This window comes from Wyeomyia smithii, chromosome 3, assembly GCF_029784165.1.
Source record: "Wyeomyia smithii strain HCP4-BCI-WySm-NY-G18 chromosome 3, ASM2978416v1, whole genome shotgun sequence".
NCBI lineage: Eukaryota > Metazoa > Arthropoda > Insecta > Diptera > Culicidae > Wyeomyia > Wyeomyia smithii.
In genome coordinates this window covers 148,923,500-148,944,877 of record NC_073696.1, presented here as the reverse complement: position 1 = coordinate 148,944,877, position 21,378 = coordinate 148,923,500, and the positions used below count along the sequence as shown (strand labels likewise).

The window sequence follows — 21,378 nt, the reverse complement described above, 5'->3', positions numbered from 1 at the left end:
TTCCATTAATGTTAGCGAGGACCCTTCGTCTAAGAAAGCGTAAGTATTCACCTGACCAGCTCCCCCGTACAGCGTAACGGGTACTATCCTAAACAATACACTCGAGCCGAGATATTGATGAGTGCGACTCTCCGCTGGTACACTAGTGATCGCAGTCCGCCGAATGGAATGCAACAGCGGATGATGACGATACTGGCAGCCGTTTATATTACAACGATTGTTACTCCTACATGACCGCCGACCATGATTAAAAAGGCAATTTTGACATGAATTCAAAGCTCTTACTTTACACCAGCGCTCATCTACGCTTAAATTTTTAAACGCCAAACAATCTCGCAAACGATGACCGATTTTTCCACAGAAATCGCACTCTACCTGCTTCGTCACTGCTACTGACTGTTCTAGGCTGGCACCAGAATGAGAATTGACGTATCCTCTCGGTTTCAATTTATCCTTGCATCTAAAGGACTCCGAGTCGAGCATCACCACACTGGATGCATCACTAACAACATTGTCCATATAATTGCTAAACGTTTTCAGATCCACGTTACCATGGTGTCGTTTATGTGCAGCCCACATAAGCTTTTGATCCGCTGGAAGTTTGCCCACAAGTTCCTGGAGAAGCATAGGATTGGATAAATGAACATGCTCGTTCGCCGCTTCAATGTGGTCGCAAAGAGCTTGTACTGCCATGCCGTACTCGATGAGCCCTTCCAGTCTATCAGCCTTCGGTGCCGGAATTTTCCGCACCTTTTCCAATAGTGCATTTATTAACAATTCTGGTCGTCCGTATCTCCTACGAAGCGCTTCGATAACCTGCGGTACCGCGGCCGGTAGCACCAAACGACTACGAACTGTCTCCATAGCTGGCCCCTTAAGGCACCGTTGTAAACGCAACATATTTTCCCCATGCGTGTACCCACACCCCGCAGTAGTGTACTCGTAATTGGATATAAAAATTCGCCATTCTGCTGGGTCACCTGCAAATTGTGGAAGATCACGGGCCAAAGATTGCCGCGCGGCTATTTGTTGTGACGTAGGACCGATACGATTTGCATTTTCTCGCTGCTGGTTATACAACCCTGATAGCGGAGTAGAATGATTATTTCTATCCGATGAGCGCGCGAAATCTTCGCGCTGCTGCTCATGACTAACGAAAGGAGCGTGTTGCTGTTGCTGCACATTCGGAATATTGTGTTCGACATCGCAAAACCGGACTTCGTTACGATACTGTTCTCTACCACTAACGGAAATTTCATTATAAGGGATCGTGGAGGACTTACTAAGAGCTTTATTGTACATTTTATCCGAAAACCCACTCTTAGAACAATTATTATTACCTATACCAGTCATTGCGAACCCATCACCCGTCGTATTACTTTTCTTTATCGCGCCTAAGTTTCTAGGCTGTGGGCAATCTGTATTTCGTTCACTGGGGAAATTCTGGAAATCATACCTGTTTCTATTTAGCATTGGACTTATTTGAAAGCCGGTATAATCCAAACCGAGCCGTTCTTTACACTGTTCAAGCTGCTGGCGTATATCGTCCAACGCCTGAGATGACGGAGCTGACTGCAGCTGTAAGCGATCAAGCTTACGTCCAAGATTGTGTACCATATCCACTACGCTACTATCCTGCTGGCTGGCAGACGTGATCCAGACAGTCGTTTTTTTTGCTCGACCACTCGTAGCGCCTTTGTCGTATCATTGTGTTGACCGTGCTGACCTGTGGGCAGAGCTGCTGCTAATGGAATTTGTTGGTTGTCCAATGCGCCTTCTTCTTGCTCCAGATTATTTCCAACGCAATCAATGATTGTTCTATTTTCACTCCGACGATGAGGATATCTTGTAGCTTGGTTTATAACCTCTAACTGCTCGTCCAGAAATTTTTGCTTTAGATGATGCTCAATTCTTTGTAGCTCGAGCTGCTGCCGTTGCTTCAGCAGGGCGAGATTGTTTTGCACACTGTCACTAGAGTTATCCGATGACAAGACGGGCGAACCGGGGACCACTGATGGTGTTGTATTGCAGTGAGAACAGATCCAGGCACGATCGTTAACAGAGTCAGTGACACCAGCACATGTAAAGTGCCACCACTGATCACAAGAATCGCATTGGACAAAATTCTGGTCAGCATCTGGATCGTCACAAGATGTGCAACCTTCCCGCTCCTCTAGCGCTGGTTTTAGACGTTTCTCGGACGTTGCCATCGGCACGTGCAGTTGAATTATTGAAAGATGTTGGCGCAGCGAATTGAAAAGGCGCAGCTACTGGTATCGAAACTATATTTTGCGTTGTTTCAATCTACAAGAAATTTTAATGCTTTTTCGTCTAAATTTAATTTCAAGTAACTTACAATTCAGTGGCTATTATATTTGTTGCAGGCCTTTGTTCTCGGCTGGCCAACTTGGGTTAGGTTAAGTCTTCCTTTAAAGTGCATAAATAGTAAGCTTAATACATAATCTATCACGAAATATTACCTCCAATTTATTACTACAATTCTAAATATTCACTTCAATTTTAAATATTCACTAATACAATTTCTAATTAAACAATTTGGACAATCGGTTCAGTCGGTCGGTTGCGCGTGTGCTTTCTCCAATGACTCAGCTCAAAAAGGGCCCTCCAGAGTGACAGGACGTCTTACTTACAGTCAGACGGCAAGGTTGTCGGTTTGCTGGGAACTCGACGTCCCTGTGGTAACATCGCACAGTAACGTCCCTGTGTTAACAGGAAATATAATTTTTAGTACGCTCTTGAAGTACATCGCACACTATAATCTCGAAAAGTTTTGACGCAGCAGAGAGACTTGTTATTCCGCGGTAATTTTTCACGTTTCTACGGTAGCCGGTTTTGTAAACTGGAAACATGTAGGACTGTTTTCACAATAACGGGAATTTATCTTCATGGAACGAACGATCAAAAATACAACACAGCGGTTCTACTAATGCTGCTATACAATGGGTTAAAACTGCAGCAGGTACTCCATCTGGACCAGCTGAATAAGAACATTTTAATTTTTTCGCTGCATCAGCCACCATTCCATTCGTTATTACGAAAGAGCGTAAGTCGATCAAATCAGCTGGAACATCGGCGGCAGCACAATCGGCCTCGAGCTGAGATGTACAACCAGAGACGAAGGCCGAGGCAAAATGTCTAGCAAAAATGTTGCATGTGGTTGCAGCAGTCGTGGCTGTTTCTTCGCCAAGAAAAACACTCGATAGAGTCAACAAAATTCTAGAGTCCTTTGGGATTACGCCGAAGACTCGATTGAATACGCAGAACGTAGGACTTGTAGAGCGCAGCGTTGAGTCGACGGTAAGCATTGCTAGCTATTTGAAAATTCAGCTTATGTTCGACTGTTCGTTGGCGCCGCAATCTACGCAGGCATGCGTTGCGCTTCCGTTCCAGTTTCTTTATTCCCGGTGTACTCCAAACAGGCGAAGCTGCAGCACGTTTGGTTGGTACATTTCTCAGAAGCCACGAACATATGACATCACAAAACTTTTCGGCCATACCATCGACGTCGATGAGAGCAAATAGGAAATCCCAATTCACCGTCGAATAATGTTGGTTGGTATTTGACCATTTTGGTCCGTTATTAACAAACCAGAAGTTGCCAATACTAATGGTCTCTGGGGGCAATTCTTGGCTTCTGGGCATCATTTCGATTATTTTAAGCTGTTTTCCAATTGAATATCATATATGTGTTTTACTTGTAGAGAAGAGAGAGGTGTCGTACCACTATAGAAGTATTTCCTGCTCCCAAAAACTTTTACATGCCAAATTTGGTTTAATTTGCTTGATTAGTTCTCGAGTCGTTGAATGGTTGGGTTGGATTTACGTCACGTTGAGTAGAAATGGAGGTTACGTCATTTCGTTTTCGTGAATTAATGACGCTATTTTTTTACACTTTTGATAAAATTTTGGTTTTTTACATAAACCGCATCTACTCAAGAAGCTGAAGTTAGGAGACTAGAAAAATTTAAAAAAAATAGAACTTTAAAGCTGATTTAAACCATATTGAAATTTCGTCCGAAACAGAATGGCCATTCTGTTTCGGACGAAATTTCAATATGGTCTAAATCAGCTTCAAAGTTCTATTTTTTTTAATTTTTCTAGTCTCTTAACTTCAGCTTCTTGAGTAGATGCGGTTTATGTAAAAACCAAAATTTTATCAAAAGTGTAAAAAAATAGCGTCATTAATTCACGAAAACGAAATGACGTAACCTCCATTTCTACTCAACGTGACGTAAATCCAACCCAACCATTCAACGACTCGAGAACTAATCAAGCAAATTAAACCAAATTTGGCATGTAAAAGTTTTTGGGAGCAGGAAATACTTCTATAGTGGTACGACACCTCTCTCTTCTCTACAAGTAAAACACATATATGATATTCAATTGGAAAACAGCTTAAAATAATCGAAATGATGCCCAGAAGCCAAGAATTGCCCCCAGAGACCATTAGTATTGGCAACTTCTGGTTTCTTAACAACGGACCAAAATGGTCAAATACCAACCAACATTATTCGACGGTGAATTGGGATTTCCTATTTGCTCTCATCGACGTCGATGGTATGGCCGAAAAGTTTTGTGATGTCATATGCTCGTGGCTTCTGAGAAATGTACCAACCAAACGTGCTGCAGCTTCGCCTGTTTGGAGTACACCGGGAATAAAGAAACTGGAACGGAAGCGCAACGCATGCCTGCGTAGATTGCGGCGCCAACGAACAGTCGAACATAAGCTGAATTTTCAAATAGCTAGCAATGCTTACCGTCGACTCAACGCTGCGCTCTACAAGTCCTACGTTCTGCGTATTCAATCGAGTCTTCGGCGTAATCCCAAAGGACTCTAGAATTTTGTTGACTCTATCGAGTGTTTTTCTTGGCGAAGAAACAGCCTCGACTGCTGCAACCACATGCAACATTTTTGCTAGACATTTTGCCTCGGCCTTCGTCTCTGGTTGTACATCTCAGCTCGAGGCCGATTGTGCTGCCGCCGATGTTCCAGCTGATTTGATCGACTTACGCTCTTTCGTAATAACGAATGGAATGGTGGCTGATGCAGCGAAAAAATTAAAATGTTCTTATTCAGCTGGTCCAGATGGAGTACCTGCTGCAGTTTTAACCCATTGTATAGCAGCATTAGTAGAACCGCTGTGTTGTATTTTTGATCGTTCGTTCCATGAAGATAAATTCCCGTTATTGTGAAAACAGTCCTACATGTTTCCAGTTTACAAAACCGGCTACCGTAGAAACGTGAAAAATTACCGCGGAATAACAAGTCTCTCTGCTGCGTCAAAACTTTTCGAGATTATAGTGTGCGATGTACTTCAAGAGCGTACTAAAAATTATATTTCCTGTTAACACAGGGACGTTACTGTGCGATGTTACCACAGGGACGTCGAGTTCCCAGCAAACCGACAACCTTGCCGTCTGACTGTAAGTAAGACGTCCTGTCACTCTGGAGGGCCCTTTTTGAGCTGAGTCATTGGAGAAAGCACACGCGCAACCGACCGACTGAACCGATTGTCCAAATTGTTTAATTAGAAATTGTATTAGTGAATATTTAAAATTGAAGTGAATATTTAGAATTGTAGTATTAAATTGGAGGTAATATTTCGTGATAGATTATGTATTAAGCTTACTATTTATGCACTTTAAAGGAAGACTTAACCTAACCCAAGTTGGCCAGCCGAGAACAAAGGCCTGCAACAAATATAATAGCCACTGAATTGTAAGTTACTTGAAATTAAATTTAGACGAAAAAGCATTAAAATTTCTTGTAGATTGAAACAACGCAAAATATAGTTTCGATACCAGTAGCTGCGCCTTTTCAATTCGCTGCGCCAACATCTTTCAATAATTCAACTGCACGTGCCGATGGCAACGTCCGAGAAACGTCTAAAACCAGCGCTAGAGGAGCGGGAAGGTTGCACATCTTGTGACGATCCAGATGCTGACCAGAATTTTGTCCAATGCGATTCTTGTGATCAGTGGTGGCACTTTACATGTGCTGGTGTCACTGACTTTAAAGCTGATTTATACCATATTGAAATTTCGTCCGAAACAGAATGGCCATTCTGTTTCAGAACAGAGTGGTCTATGAACATAAATCGAGGTAATACCGTCACGTAATATGTGACATGTAACATTACATGTGATATGTAACTTGTCATTTGTCCTGTAACACGTTACACGTGATTTGTAATATGTTACACGTAATGTAACACGAAAAATGTAACATGTCAAATATCATGTAATATGTAACATGTTGTGTAACATGTAATGTTACACGTCACATGTTACATGTGACATGCCATGTACATCATATAACATGTGACACTAGCCATTTTATACGAGTTAACGTCATTTTTATTTATGTTTATGTACATAGACCACTCTGTTCCGAAACGATACGAGGATTCCAGTAAAATATATATGAAGTCAGAGTAGTCTATGTACATTGGAGAGATAAAATCACCGATTTCGCAAAGAAATTGTTAATTTTATGTATCTCAATGTTAAACCACTTCATAATCTTTATATTAGAACATTTTGTTTGAAAGAATCCGTTGAACAAATCCGTTGTCTCCGGCAAGGTGTTTTGGCCAATTAAACTACAGGGAAAGGTATAACTCATTCTAAGCCAAAGTCGAATCACCCTCTACTATTGTGTTCCCGTATCCCAGCACGCCACGATGAACTGCACACACTGCCCTGTGGGAGTTTATTTTTGTGACTGAGAGAATGGTCTCTTCACGCACACTGTGTATAACGACTTATTATATCTACAGCGACGCAAGCGATGAGACATTCAGTCGGTTGCCAAACCCCAAATGTGTGTCACGGAAGAACTCCGTTGAGCTATATTTACTTTACGAACTAATTTCATTTTTGTCATATGACTTACATTTTAAGTTTAGTAAAGCGGGTAATGTGTGTAGTTTTTCGAGAATGCGAAAATGAACGGAAATAGAAGGTGTGACTTTTAGGCTTAGAAAATTTTTTCCCTCGTCCAGACGGGACATGAACCCGCAATCTCCGTTGTCTCCGGCAAGGTGGTTTGGCCAATTAAACTACTGGGAAAGGTATAACTCATTCTAAGCCAAAGTCGAATCACCCTCTACTATTGTGTTCCCGTATCCCAGCACGCCACGATGAACTGCACACACTGCCCTGTGGGAGTTTATTTTTGTAACTGAGAGGATGGTCTCTTCACGCACACTGTGTATAACGACTTACTATATCTACAGCGACGCAAGCGATGAGACACTTCAGTCGGTTGCCAAACCCCAAATGCGTATCACGGAAGAGCTCCGTTGAGCTATATTACTCTACGAACCAATTTCATTTTTGTCATATAATTTACAATTTAAGTTTAGTAAAGCGGACAATGTATGTAGTTTTTTGAGAATGCGAAAATGAACGGGAATAGAAGGTGTGACTTTTAGGCTTAGAAAAAATTTTCCCTCGTCCAGACGGGATTGGGTTTTGTTTCTCCTTCTTTTGTGTAACCAATTTTTATTAATATGCTTTTGTAAAGTCTCGTGTAAAAGTCCCATTATAATAATATAAATAAATAAATATAAAACAAAATATAAAACATGTTTCATTACATTGACAATATTTTTAATGGCAATTAACAATTTATTTAAATATTGATGTTTAAACTAATTTTTTTGCAGTTATTGCTGGAACATTTAGAGTGTTTGGTGTCAAGGCATGAGCGTTCTCTGCGAATGACAGTCGTGAAACGACAAGCAGCGTCACAGAGTGGTGTTTCCAGTGAAGTTGAAGTTCTGAAAGCACTAAAAAGTCTCTTTGAACATCATAAAGCGTTGGATGAAAAGGTAATGTTTATTCAATTATCAAAGAAATCATTTCAAAGAAATGAATATTTTGTAATTTGTTAATTTTTAAACACGAATAAATCCAGGTAGTTATGTTATCTGGCGGTTTCCATACAAAATTTTCTATCTGTTGAAATAGATTACCACTAACTCCAACTCTCAGGAAAAAAACGTTACAGTCTAATAACACAGTGCAATCAAAATGTACTTTTTTCTGCCTTGGTTTCTATATAATTTTTTTTGTGTATTTTGATGCAAAACCAAATTTCCCCGAGTTTGAACATATTTCAACTTAAGGGGCAACAATGGCGCTATTATGAATTTTTATGAAATCCGATGTTTCTTCGACGCCATTTTGTTTTATGTTATTTATGACCAAATATCAAAATTCTATCCCCTCCCCGCAAAAAGGAGATGATTATGTGAAGACAAATTGTTATTGTATATTTGACTATCACTTACACTCTTTCACGTTGAACAGAATTAATTAGCGTCTAGATAAATTTATTTTAGTATTGCAGGTGAATTAGGGCAAAATTTATATGTTGCTGACAATTTACGTGGATCAGACACCTACCAATCGGTTTCCAAGACTTTACTTTATAAATACATAATTTGACTACCACTTTGAAGTTTTAAAGTTGTTCATTTTCTAGCTCATTTGCGTAAGCTTCACGGAGCAGTGTTTACAATACATTTTATTTTTACAGGGTAAAAACAAGACATAAGTTAGAGGGAGTCATCGCTACACCCGATTTACTGGGGTTAGTATGGTTTTACAATTTTTTGGTTGGGGGTTGTTGGGAGCTTGAGTTTGTTTGTATTATTAAGTAATTAATAACTATAACTATTCTAAGATAAATCTAAAGTGACTAAATTTTCGCACATGTATTACACTGCATTTCATATGCACCGAATTATCATGATCTCGAAACAGGTACAGCACTGTATCCAATCAGGTTTCGAGCTTTGTTACAGGGCTGAAAGTGGTCAAACTGGTCAGAAAAAGTGACTTTAGTGACCAAAATTTCGAAAAAAGTGACCAAAAAGTGACTTCAAACCTTGAAAAAAGTGACCAAAAAGTGACTTAAAAACTTGAAAAAAAAAGTGACCAGGCTTTTTCTTATTGTCTTGCATAAATCGTTCAAAAAGGAACAGTTTTTTTCCAGAAATCATGTGAGATTTTTCAAGAAATTAAAATAAATATTTGCTAACAGAAAATTACACTAAAATACAAAAAACGTTGATAAACCGATAAAGCTAAGAGCGATTATGACAATTCAACAATTCAGGAGGTCTTTCAGTTTAAAAAAGCAGAAATAAAAGACACTATAGGGCATTTTCAATTTAAAACAAAGAGAATCGAATCCAACACAGAGGAAAAAGCTGTTTTTGCTCTCCCAATCAAATCAGAAAATATCCGCTAAAGGGTAGTTTTATACTGTTTTCCGATGAGTTACTTATTGTTTCATGAGAAAAAAATATTTTTTCCTTAAGTAATGAACACCTTTCAGATTTTCTAATGTTTTCTAAAGACCCTAACCCTGTAAAACATTGAATAGGGAAATTGCAAAGCTAACACTTGCATAAACATGCACATACAACCAACTCTTCATGATGCAGCCGATCGATTACGGTGCCAATGGAATGTATAGGAACGAATTGAGCTTCGATTTTTTTCATCGGTCAAAAAAATAAAACTTTGATCACTACGAGCGCGAAAAAATCCAATTGAGCTGAAATTTTGCATCCAAAGGTGAGAACACGAAACTTTTAGCCCTACCGCAAAACGAAACTCGAAGGACTATATTTTTTTCAGACATTCCATTGGCCTCAGCTAAAAAGTTCCCAGAAAGTCGATTTTGTTCAAAAAAAAAAACTCATAGACATTTTAATAATTTTTTTATTTTAATGCAAGACATTTAGCATAAAAAAGTTTATTTCGACATTTTGATGAAAATTTTTTACTTCGGAAAGTCGATTTTCATCTCTAATGTTTGTTTTTGAATATGGTTTAGTATACAGGACGATTGCGGGGCTAGCGCTACGATCCTACTGACATTATTATTCTCACCCGGACCGGGATTCGAACCTGCGACGACTGGCTTGTTAGGCCAGCATCGTAGCTCAAGAACAGCTGGAAGGGAATAACAGCATTTATTCAGTTTAATACAAATTCATGGTTAAGCCGATTTTAACACGTCTTGGCTTAGCAACAGCGAATTGTCCGTTAACATCATCAAAATCAGTAGAGTAAGCACGGTCGTTTTCAATTGACAATTGGTAATTGATAGCACTGCACTGGTCGACAGAAGCGAAGAAAATCTTCTCTAAACTTTAACTGGAAAAATGAAAAATTATAACTTTTTCAACCGTTCTACAGAGGAGTAACTCGAGTGAAAACCAGGCCAAAATTATTTTCGCTGCTATTTAACAATATTTTGGGTAATATTTGATTGTGAAGCGAAAATAAATTCGATTTTATTTAATCATTGTTGAGCTGAAACTCTGTTTGGAGCATGAGGCAGAGACCCATTAGGTATTTTATTTTTTTCTATTTCCCATGTACGCGTAAGCTCTTAACATCAAAATTTGTTAAAAACAGCATTTTTCAAACGGGTCGCAAATGTCAATCCGGACGTTTCCGGATGAGATATTAACAAGAATATGCTCGTGATGATAGAACTTTCATTCCTCCGAAGATTATATGATAGGATTCCACGGAATTTTTACCATTTTTGATATCGAAAACGCTTGAAAATACAGAAAAATCACAAATTTCGAAAAGTTTCTAAGAGTAGTTATAATTTTTTAGAGCCGGAATTTCTATCAACCGGTTAACTGGAATTGAACATAGAGAACTCATTTACTGCAAAATATTGATCAAATGTAATTTTTTTGACGCCTGGCAAAAGTTGTTAGTATAAATGATTCGATTCCCAAAAGAGAAGCTTGAAAATTTGTCAATGTTTACAGCACTCTCAGCATATGAAAATGCAGTTAAAACTTAATCGAGTGATTGCATTTCGTAAAGCATTTATTCAAGCTGCAGAAAAAATATAGCGGCACCAAAAAGCCTAAAAAACTTTTTTCTTATTTTGGCCAGCTTTTTGTTCTAGGCAGTTCCTCTGGTTGTTCCTAAGAGTTTTGAGACCCCTAGTAAATGTAGAAGTGCGTCAAAACGCCGCAGAATAATTGCGCACCGGGTTCGTCGCTTCTACATTCGTTGCTTACGGGAAAACTTATTAAAATCTCTGAAAAAGTTATCTTTGCTAGGAGCATCAAAATTCAAAGGAATGGTTGAAAAGCTTGAATCTTTCATTTTTTCCAATTTTGAACAAAACCTGAGTTTACGAGTTTAATTATTCTCCCTGATGACACCCATGAAGATGACACTCATGAAAAATATTCTCATTGATTTCACGCAATTGAAATTCTTTTTTCAAAAATTGAGAACGTATTGGGCAAGGCAAATTTTAGTCGAGAAAGGGGAAAAAATAAAAAAAAATTGTAGACATTTAAAATTTTATCATGATGGCTAACTTATTGTACATAATGAACCATTATTAAATTTGATTGAGATATTAAAGTCAATAGCATGAAATCATTGCCTATATCAGCGGTTCTCAACCTGGGGTACGCGTACCCCCGAGGGTACTCGAAAGCCTTCAGGGCGTACGCGAAAGAAAATTCAGTAATGGCGAACAAAGCAATTTTTCTCTAAAACACATCATTTGTTTTTCAATCTTGCTCTTCAAACATGACTGTAGCAATCAAACAAACCATAGTTCAATTTGGAACCTATAAAAGACTACCACAACATGATCTACCACTGTTCTCCACATTGCGAAAACATTCCAAGCAATTCCAAAGTTTCAAAAAAGAATTACGGGAATTGAGATGGAATTATAGGAAAATTTTTAGAATTTAATTTGGAAATCTACTTAATATTTGTTAACTAATTTATAACGAACTATGTAAATTATACTCCTTAATAAAAAAAAACTACAATCGATATGAAAAATATCGCCAAGGAGTACGCGAACAAAAAAAGGTTGAGAACCGCTGGCCTATATCGTCGTAGGACGTTATCAACCCTTGAATGCGCACGACATAAAATCTTTGTTTAACAGGTTTACTGCTCTAAAACTAACCAAAATGCATAAAAAAATTGAAAAATTTATTTATTTATGTGCAAATATTGCATGTTGCTTTTAAACAACACTGTGACTTTATCGCAGAATAAAGTCGAAACAATTACTTTTGTTAACAGTAACTTTAAAATTGACCTTTTGTTAGTATAATTACTGATGATTCAGACGTTTTCACTAATCAGTAACCTTATTTTAAAATTTATTTTCAAAGACAGTCAGCACTAGTCGGGAATCTCGCCATGTTTTTTTCGTTTTCGAGATTTTGACAGCAAAAATAAAAACAAAACATTCAAATACAGTACTTCCAGCTGTTAAGTTTTCTTCGTCAGAGTCTAGAGAGCTATTCTAATGAATTATATTTCTAAAAAATACTAAAATATGTATATTTTGAAACGTTTTTAGTACTGTTGTTTTAAAACAACATTGCGCATTTAAGGGTTGATGTGTGATATTTCTTTGAAACGATTCCCTCATTTTTCTCCGAGGTGGTCCTTTAGGTTGAAAATTACAAAAATAAGTTTTTAGCAAATGTAAACAGTCAACATTTTCCGTACAGCTTGAACATTACGTTTGGAATGCGACACGACTTCAACTGAGGCTTATTTGCAGTAATTTTTTTTTTTGTTTTTTTTTTTGAAAAAAAAAATCTTATCTACAGCTTAGGTGGAATCCATAAATTACGTAACGCAAAAAAGCCAATTTTTGGACCCCCACCCCCCGATACGTAACGAAACGTAACGCCAACACCTACCCCCCCATAAAAATTACGTAACGCTATAGAAGGATTTGCATGATAAAAATGCTCGTTTTTGGAGAGTCTCTCCAGAGATTTTCTGTTACGTAACACTGAACTCACCTCCCCCCCCTCCCCTGTGCAACAAATCGTAACGCTCAAGGATACCCCCCTCCTCCTATGTGCGTTACGTAATTTATGGATGCCGCCTTAGCCAAAACCGTTGTGGCTTTTAAAATATTTTTAATCATCTATTACCATTTACCAATTTTACAAAAGTTCTTTTCAAAAGTTAGTCGTGACTCAAATAAAAATTATACCGCAGAATAATATGTTTAGCCTATAGGAACATCTGTGCAAAGTTCCAGCCGGTCAAAAATGACAATTGAAAAAATATTAAAATTTTCCTATGTTGCTAGTAATTGCTCAAAAGCAATATCAATATCACAGAAATATTCCCCTTGTATGATTATCCTTGTATACGAATCGGCACGGTGATCCCAACTGGATGTTTAAAAAGAACAAAGTCAATGATCCTTGCGCACTCTAATGAGATGGATGAAAATTGAAATCATTCAGCACAAGCTACTCTAGAGCTCTAATGTACAAGATTCAGTGGTGATTGATTCAGCAGTTTGAAAATAAATAAAGTTTGCGACCGCTTTCCTTAACCACGCCTCTGAAATGCAGCATGAAATGTGTGTCACTATTTAGTCCTCAATTTGTTTAATCGAAAAATACATCATATTAAAAATAGTTATAAATAGTAAAATAAATTGTGAAACTAGTTTTGAATTGTTCTTTTTTAATCAAACAGTTTGTAATATGCTTATATGAATTTATGATTGATTCTTTCACTAAAATAACGTTTTATTGAAATCATTGGCAACATTCGTTCCCAAACTACAGCCGAACCGGAACGAAACCAAACGAACTGCACCCTAAACGGACCGCAACAGAACAATAAACAATATCGCACGCTAGCCTGGAGGGCTAATGCGGTCTCGATCAACTAGATTATTAGTTGAGAGAATTTGTTATCGATATTGTTTTTGGCACATTTTGCATGTTCTAGGATAAGTACAACGATACACCGTGCCCCATTGCTGAGTTGAGAAATTTCCAGCTCGAAAAGATCCTCGACCTGATCGGGATCGAACCCGACATCACAACCGTGTGAGAGAGCTAGCCGACCGACATCGGTAACCACAGAACCACGAGGACCAGGCTCGTTCCGATTTTCAATCATCCAGACATAACTTTTCGTTCCGATATCGAGCACTTTAACACCCGACCCCTCCGGAGCCGAAAAAATGAAAATTCTTTTACCTGCCATTCCGCAAGATTTGAACCAATTTGGATCGAACTTTTTTTAAAAGATCACAAATTTATCATAGTTTTTAGGACAGTAGAAGGGGAACCGTGGGGTAAGTACCCTTCCAGAGACACAGGCTAGAATAAAAATGGTAGCGAAACCTTGCTTGCGACATATCAAACTTAAAGTTTTTGCAAAACAACACTATTGGGGATCGGTATTTGGCCGTATTAGAAATTGCATTCAAATCTTTTATGTTAAATTCAATTCACTCCCGTTTCGAAAATTTTCGGTTATTCCCAAAAAAATTTTTTTGAGAGAATAGATCTCGACGTATCATGCATATCTAAGATATTTGGCATCAAAAATTTCATTCAAAAAGCAGGGCTGATGAGGGCTGGTCAAGTTGGTAAAAAAGTGACTCTAGTGACTATTTTTCGGAAAAAAGTAACTTTAGTGGCTTTTTGATGAAAAAAGTGACCTTTGAGTGACCAGCTTAAAAAAAGTGACCAAGTCACTAAAAAGTGACCAACTTGCAGCCCTGTTGTTACTCCAGTACAAGGTACATCAGTCACTCAGTGGAAGAAGGATGGGTAATCTGATAAGATTTTTTTTAAAGTTTTATATCCGCATTTTCCAAAAAACGGTATAGCTCTGACATATACTGGAAATCACCACTTCCCAGAATGTCTCCAACGGGTACAATGGCTTGTCTACCTCGGGCCCGAAGGAAATCTATTAGCTTGGACCTAACATCAGAGTATTCGGCACACGACCAAACAACGTGCTCGATGTCGTGGTAGCCATCGCCACAAACGCAGTGATTACTTTCCACAAGCCCTATACGAAAGAGATGCGTGTTTAACGTGTAGTGATTGGACATAAGTCTGGACATCACGCGAATGAAGTCCCGACCTACATCCAACCCCTTGAACCATGCTTTCGTCGATACCTTAGGAAAAATGGAATGTATCCACCGTCCCAGTTCATCTGAATTCCATAATAATTGCCAACTATTGAGTGTTCTCAGACGCAAAATACTATAAAATTCATCATAAGCAATTGGTCTCTTATAAATACCGCCATCTATAGCATCCACCTTAGCTAAAGAGTCAGCATTTTCATTGCCCGGAATGGAACAATGAGAAGGTTTCCACGCTAAGGTAACCTGATAATTTTTATCTGTTAAAGCAGTTAAAAACCGACGTATTTTCCCTAGAAAAAAACGGGGTGTGCTTCACAGTCTTCATCGATCGCAGAGCCTCAATGGCACTGAGACTGCCTGTGAAGATGAAGTAGTGGTCTATGGGTAGGGTTTCGATGATCCCAAGGGAGTACTGAATAGCAGCGAGTCCTGCGGTGTACACGGAAGCAGGAACATTTAGTTTGTAGGAGGCGATAAGATTTTCGTGGAAAACACCGAAGCCAGTGGACTCATTTAGATTAGATCCGTCAGTATAAAACATTTTATCACAACTCACATGTCTAAACTTTTTTGAAAAAATCTTGCGAATCTCTTGCGGTCACAATTGATCCGGGATACCAATAATGTCTTTTTTAATGGTGGCGTCAAAGAATATAGCATTGTTCAAAGGCTCTAAAGATGCGACATTGAAGGTAACGTATGAAGAAGGGTTAAGGGGTAATATCTACCAAAAAAATTTGTTCTTGTCATTTTTTTACTGGCTTAAATTATGCTAAAACTATCCTAGAATCAAAATCTACATCGCCCAAGTACTGATCTAAACTCAAAATTCGTTTAAATCAATTTTTACCGAACAACTTTTATGCTCCAAAATAACATTTTTCGTTTATTTTGGCGATGCCCGTTTATGTTTTCAATTTCGAGGCTTTGTAAACTAGTAGAAGTTACCTATGATCGATATCGTGTTTCAAATTTGATGTATAGAGGTCGCTGAGACAAGTTTCGACCGTTACAGCGTCTCTACAGAACGTGTTTACTCACAGTTTCCATTTGTTTAGTCGACCGCCCGTTCTCGTGGTGTACGTTCTTTGTTTAAGTTTTTTGATACTTTTTAACTGTGAGTTATCCTCGAAAGTACTTAAATATAAGTGACAAGTTTGAGTTTTGCGTGGGATCGGACGCCAACCGCGTCAATGTCACTGAGCGTCGCCGCGAAAGAGGTTAGGCACAGCCTTAGATCAGATAAAAAAATGGAAGAAGAGGGGGATAAAGCCCAGGAAGGACAACTTTACGGCACGGGGATAGCTGACTGAAGTTTAAAAAAATTATTAGGGGCTTTATTATTGCGATTCTTAACCCTCTAGTGCCCAAATTAATTTTTAGACGGACTTCGAAAAAATCTCTATGAAACCTAATAAATATTTTTTAAGTTCTTATAGAAGCTTTTTAGAGGTTCAACTGAAGGCCGTCTAAAGGCGGCACTGGGCACTAGAGGGTTAAGATTTATAGCATTTTGAAACTTTAAACGCGTTTTTCTCAAAATTGGCGAACAGTAGTACTGAAAAAGTTTACATCCGATTGACTAGAAATTTTAACTGTAGCTTCTTCATTAGATTATCTAATGAAGTACACACGATTTTGGCGATTGATCATTTATTTATTTATTTATTTCGTCAAACAAAAGTAGACTACATATGTTTATAACTAACTTACATGCTATATGTTATTTATACTAGTGGAAGAGGAAACAAAAAGAGTTTATACATAATTGAATAATGGTTTCTTTACTTGACGGATTATTACAATGAATGTATTCTATCGATTTAAACTGCGCGTTGAATTGAAATATTGTTTTAATTTAGTTCTCGACATAGAAAAGTCAATTGCTCCACAGTGTTGGTTATACAATAACATCATTTGATTAATAGGCCCGTATTTAGCATAATTGTTCCGTTGATGATTTAAAGAAAACAAAGTCCGAGTTCGTAAATTTTTAGAAGGTACATAAAAATTGAGTTTTGATAATATTTCGGGTGAATCGACACGCTGGGATACGATATCGTTAACAAATGACATCATTGCGAATTCACGACGGGCTTTTAATGATTGGATGTCAATATGTCTGCAGCGTTCGTCATATGATGGTAGAGGAAATTACGTCCAACGTAGATTACGAAGTGCATATGACAGGAATTGTTTTTGTACTGATTCTATTCTGTCTACATGTGTTGCAGAAAACGGAGACCATACAATGCTACAGTATTCTAAAAGTGACCTGACATAGGAATTACAGAGTGTTTTTATTGTGTATGGATCTTGGAAATTATAGCAGAAACGTTTTATAAAACTGAGCATGTTACTAGCCTTATTGATAATTGTATTGTAATGATCAGTGAATGTTAATTTTGAGTCGAGTATGACTCCTAAGTCCCTAACTCGTTCACATTTCTCTACTACCTGATCTCCTAAGGAAATAATAATGCTTGGTATGTTTCTTTTTCTGCCAAAAGCCATCGAACTACATTTTTTTTACGTTTAGCTGAAGAAGGCTTTTTTTACACCAAATATGAAAATATTTTATCTCGTTACGTAAAATGTTTACATCATCAGCGTTTCTAATTTCAATGAAAAGTTTTATGTCGGCGGCATAAATAAGAGTTTTTACATGTTTTAGAATAAAGGAAATGTCGTTTACAAATAACATAAACAGTAGAGGGCCCAAGTGAGAGCCTTGAGGAACTCCCGAATAGGTTTCGATAGTACGCCTTTAAATTTGACAGTTTTTTGACGATCTGTCAGATACGATTCAATCCATTTGAGTAATTGTGGATGAATTCCAATTTTTCGTAACTTGAAGAGAAGCAGGGGTATATCAATGCGATCGAAAGCTTTACTGAAATCAGAATATAAGGTTTCAACATAATTTCCTTCATTCATTGCGTTCAGAGAGAAGTTAATATACTTGAGCAAGTTAGTTGTTGTTGAGCGACCTTTGAAAAAACCGTGTTGCGTTGGAGTAATTCAATTTTTTATTTGGTGGAATAACTTTTTGTTAATTATTGCTTCAAAAAGCTTAGGTATGCAAGAAATAATGGCTATGCCTCGATAGTTGCTAATGTCGGATTTTTCACCAGATTTGAACACAGGCACTAGATATGAGTTTTTCCAGAATTTCGGGAAGCAACCGGATTCCAGCGACATATTGAAAATCAAGAACAGTGGGGAAGTTAGCTCTTTAGCTAAATGTTTCATAAATGCTGGCGGAATTCCGTCTGGTCCCGAACCTTTAGATGCATCCAGAGCTTTTAAAGTATCTTCAATTTCGCGTGCGCTGACATGTTCAATATTGAAATAGTTGGAAAACTCAGGAAAGTTGATGAAGAATGTATAATCACGATCAGACTCTGAGAAAGTTGTGTAATTTTGTTGAAAAAAATCAGCAAATAGATCAGAGATGTCTGCCGGCTTCTCTCATTTAGTTTATGTTTTAATTCATCATAGTTTGCTGACTCTTTTATTCACATGCACAAATAAAGAAAACTCTATTGCTGTATGATAAACTTCATTTTTCCATAATGGTTGTAATGAATTTGTCACACAAAAGTTTTCACTAGTGTTGGACATTAACAAATCAAGATAACAGTTTTGTCCATTTTTCACGTGATTTATTTGATTAAGGCCAAGACTAGAGGTTTTATCAAAAAGAAGTTGCAGCATTTCATTTTAGCCAATAATTGGAAGTAAAATATTATGGTTATCGATGTCCGGAATAAAATCAATGTTGCGGTGACTGAAATCACCGTATATGTGGAGTTTTACTTCAGGTAACAGCTTAGATGCTATATTTTCAACAACATGAAAAAACTTTTCAAAAATTTCTTTCCGCGCATTATTTGGAGGGAAATAGACAGAGACAATTACGTGTGTTTCTCCTGCTAGTTCTGCTTTCACCCAAACATGTTCGAACCCTTTAAATTGAATGGTGTCGATAAGCACTGAATTAAAGTCTATTGAAACCGCAATTAAAACACCACCACCGGATTTCATTTTAGATAGTTGATAGTTACGGTCATTTCTATAGACATTATATCGGCAACCGAAAACTTCTTTGCTGCGAATACCCTCATCCCAGCTGGTTTCGGTTGCTAAAAGCTGGTTTCGATTGGAGAAACGGTCTTTCGCTGCTGCAAGAAGCACTCTGTCAGGTGGTAGCAGTTGATTTGCATGGAAACGATTAGAGTTGGTGTGTTGTCGATCATTGTGAGAGTTGGTGCCGTTATTCTGTTGTCTGTTGACCATGTTATAGTTGAAACTATTGTGATTATTCAAAAAACTGTTGTTGATGTGACGGTTGGGGTTGGTATATCTACGGTTACTATTGGTGTTAAGTTGTTGTTCTGTCCTCTATGATAGTTGTTGTTGTTGTTACTGTTGTTATTGTTGCTATAGACGTGATTTCTGTTCGGTAAATTGCTGCTCCTAGATGCTCGATTTCGTTGTCGTGAACGTTTTTGCCTATTCCGCCATGCTCTGAATCGTATTCTGTCCTGTCGCTTCGTCTTTTCGTCAAAGGATCGCCAGTCAGCTTTCCAACGCCTTTGCTGATCCAATTAAACGCCATCCCGAGTGATCACAATCGTTCTGTGAAATGGTGGAAAGCTGAGCTTTTTTCTGTATTGTGTCAAATTTGGTAGATAACGATTTCAGCTCGTCCAAAATATTGAGCTTGATATTTGGATCTTCATGAGGGCTTTGTTTGCCAAGCTGACTTATTTCGTTTTTTATTTCTTGTCGCAATTTAATCGAAGTAAGGTCAACCAGCGACGTTAAATGATTTTTTAGTGTAGAAAGTGCCCCCGAATATGCTATGGTTCTTGTTGATGGTGGCTAACTCATGCTTTAGATTATTGAGCAGCGTTTCAAGATTATTTATATCTTCCGTTGCAGCATACGTTTGGTTCGGCTGGTTTGGGTATTGCAGTTTGAATTTATGCACCACCTGTGTGTTTGAATCAATCTGAGTCACCAGCAACTTTTGCTGTTCGGTCAGCTCTTTCAACTCAAACGTCATCGTTACATAAGTTTGGCATGGGCCGCAGCATGGTAGCAGGTGACGTCGGCAGTTCTTTTGTTTGATGTTGTGTCAGCAGCTCTTGTAACGCGATTTGAGCCACGGTTAGACGGTAACCCCACACAGGAGGGGTGAAATTTACGACTGCACCCAACGCACGACCACAGCTCTTCGGTGGTAGAGTCAAAACAACTAAACTGACTTATACACGCCGGGAGCGACTAAGAAACACGTCCAAACTGGTTGACGGTCAAACTATTTACAACAACAACAAAAGTTATGAACAACAACAAAAGTTATAAACAACAACAAAAGTTATAAACAACAACAAAAGTGATAAACAATTAAAGTCGATTTTTTTTGTCGAAAAAGAACGTTCTTTTCAAACCGTTGCCATTCTGCGAAGAAAAATTTTAAAAATATAATCATGTGTACTTCCCTAGCGACACTTATGTACACAGTACCAAAAAATGAAATTTACAACTAATACAAATGAAAGCACATAACGATTTCTAGCACATAAAGTGAAAAATATATACACTTTCACACCGTTAATAATGCACAATACAGCAGGGCTCTACATTTTCGAAACAAAACAATGAAACTGATATACTCGCGCTGTCATTTCGGTTCGACAGTTTCATTTTCCCTTGATTCCTTTCGGCTACTATCAACGAATCACTTCTTTCTCTCCTTCCCTCTTTCTTCTTTCGGATCATTTCAAATGAAACTAATGACTATTTCAATCGACGGAGAGAGTGAGAGTCCTTTCCTTCAGCGTCTCAATTGAAATTAGCACCGCATCGCGTCGTTTGATGGTAGTTTTCTAATACTGCAGGCCGTAGTTAGGACGGAGATGGCATCCAATAAATACGTTACGCAAATTTCGATCAATATTTCCTTCCTCTTTCCTATATTTATATACTGTATGAAAGCCTTCTGTCTCCGTCAGCGCTCATTGCCATTTTCAATTGAGATTCGTCATGTGAGAGTGATAGTGATAATCTCCGCTTTCAATTGTAAAGCGTTTGTCTCAATTGAAGGCCCTTCAGTTGTCAGAATCACAGCAAGAGCTTTCGACTGTGCGTCATGTGACTCACGAAGTGCTCGAAAATGATACAAAAGCTTTTCAATAGAAAGCGACGGGTCAAAGTGTCACTATAACCTGATAATTGTCAATTGAAAATGACTTTGTCAGGCTCTGCGATACAGAATCGTTTTAAGCCATGTAAATTTGTACGTTAATTGATTTGAACTTAAAGCTTCGAATATAAATATGCATGCAAATTCACAATGTATTCATTTACTTTGCATGTGAATATAA

The 21,378-nt window shown here is 38.0% G+C and overlaps 1 protein-coding gene and 1 long non-coding RNA gene across 6 annotated transcripts in view; both read left to right on the top strand.

The window, feature by feature from the left end:
* Positions 1-21,378, top strand: part of LOC129732463 (liprin-alpha-1) — a 1,274,109-nt gene that overhangs the window by 209,349 nt on the left and 1,043,382 nt on the right. For all 5 annotated transcript variants that reach the window (XM_055693366.1, XM_055693364.1, XM_055693363.1 and 2 more), the window contains exon 3: positions 7,692-7,856. In XM_055693366.1, the coding sequence (XP_055549341.1) occupies positions 7,692-7,856 (165 nt within the window). The remainder of the gene's footprint in view (positions 1-7,691; positions 7,857-21,378) is intronic.
* On the top strand, positions 5,424-5,997 carry LOC129732464 (uncharacterized). The gene is made up of 3 exons (XR_008729262.1): positions 5,424-5,616; positions 5,670-5,740; positions 5,793-5,997. It is a non-coding gene; the product is annotated as an uncharacterized LOC129732464 (long non-coding RNA).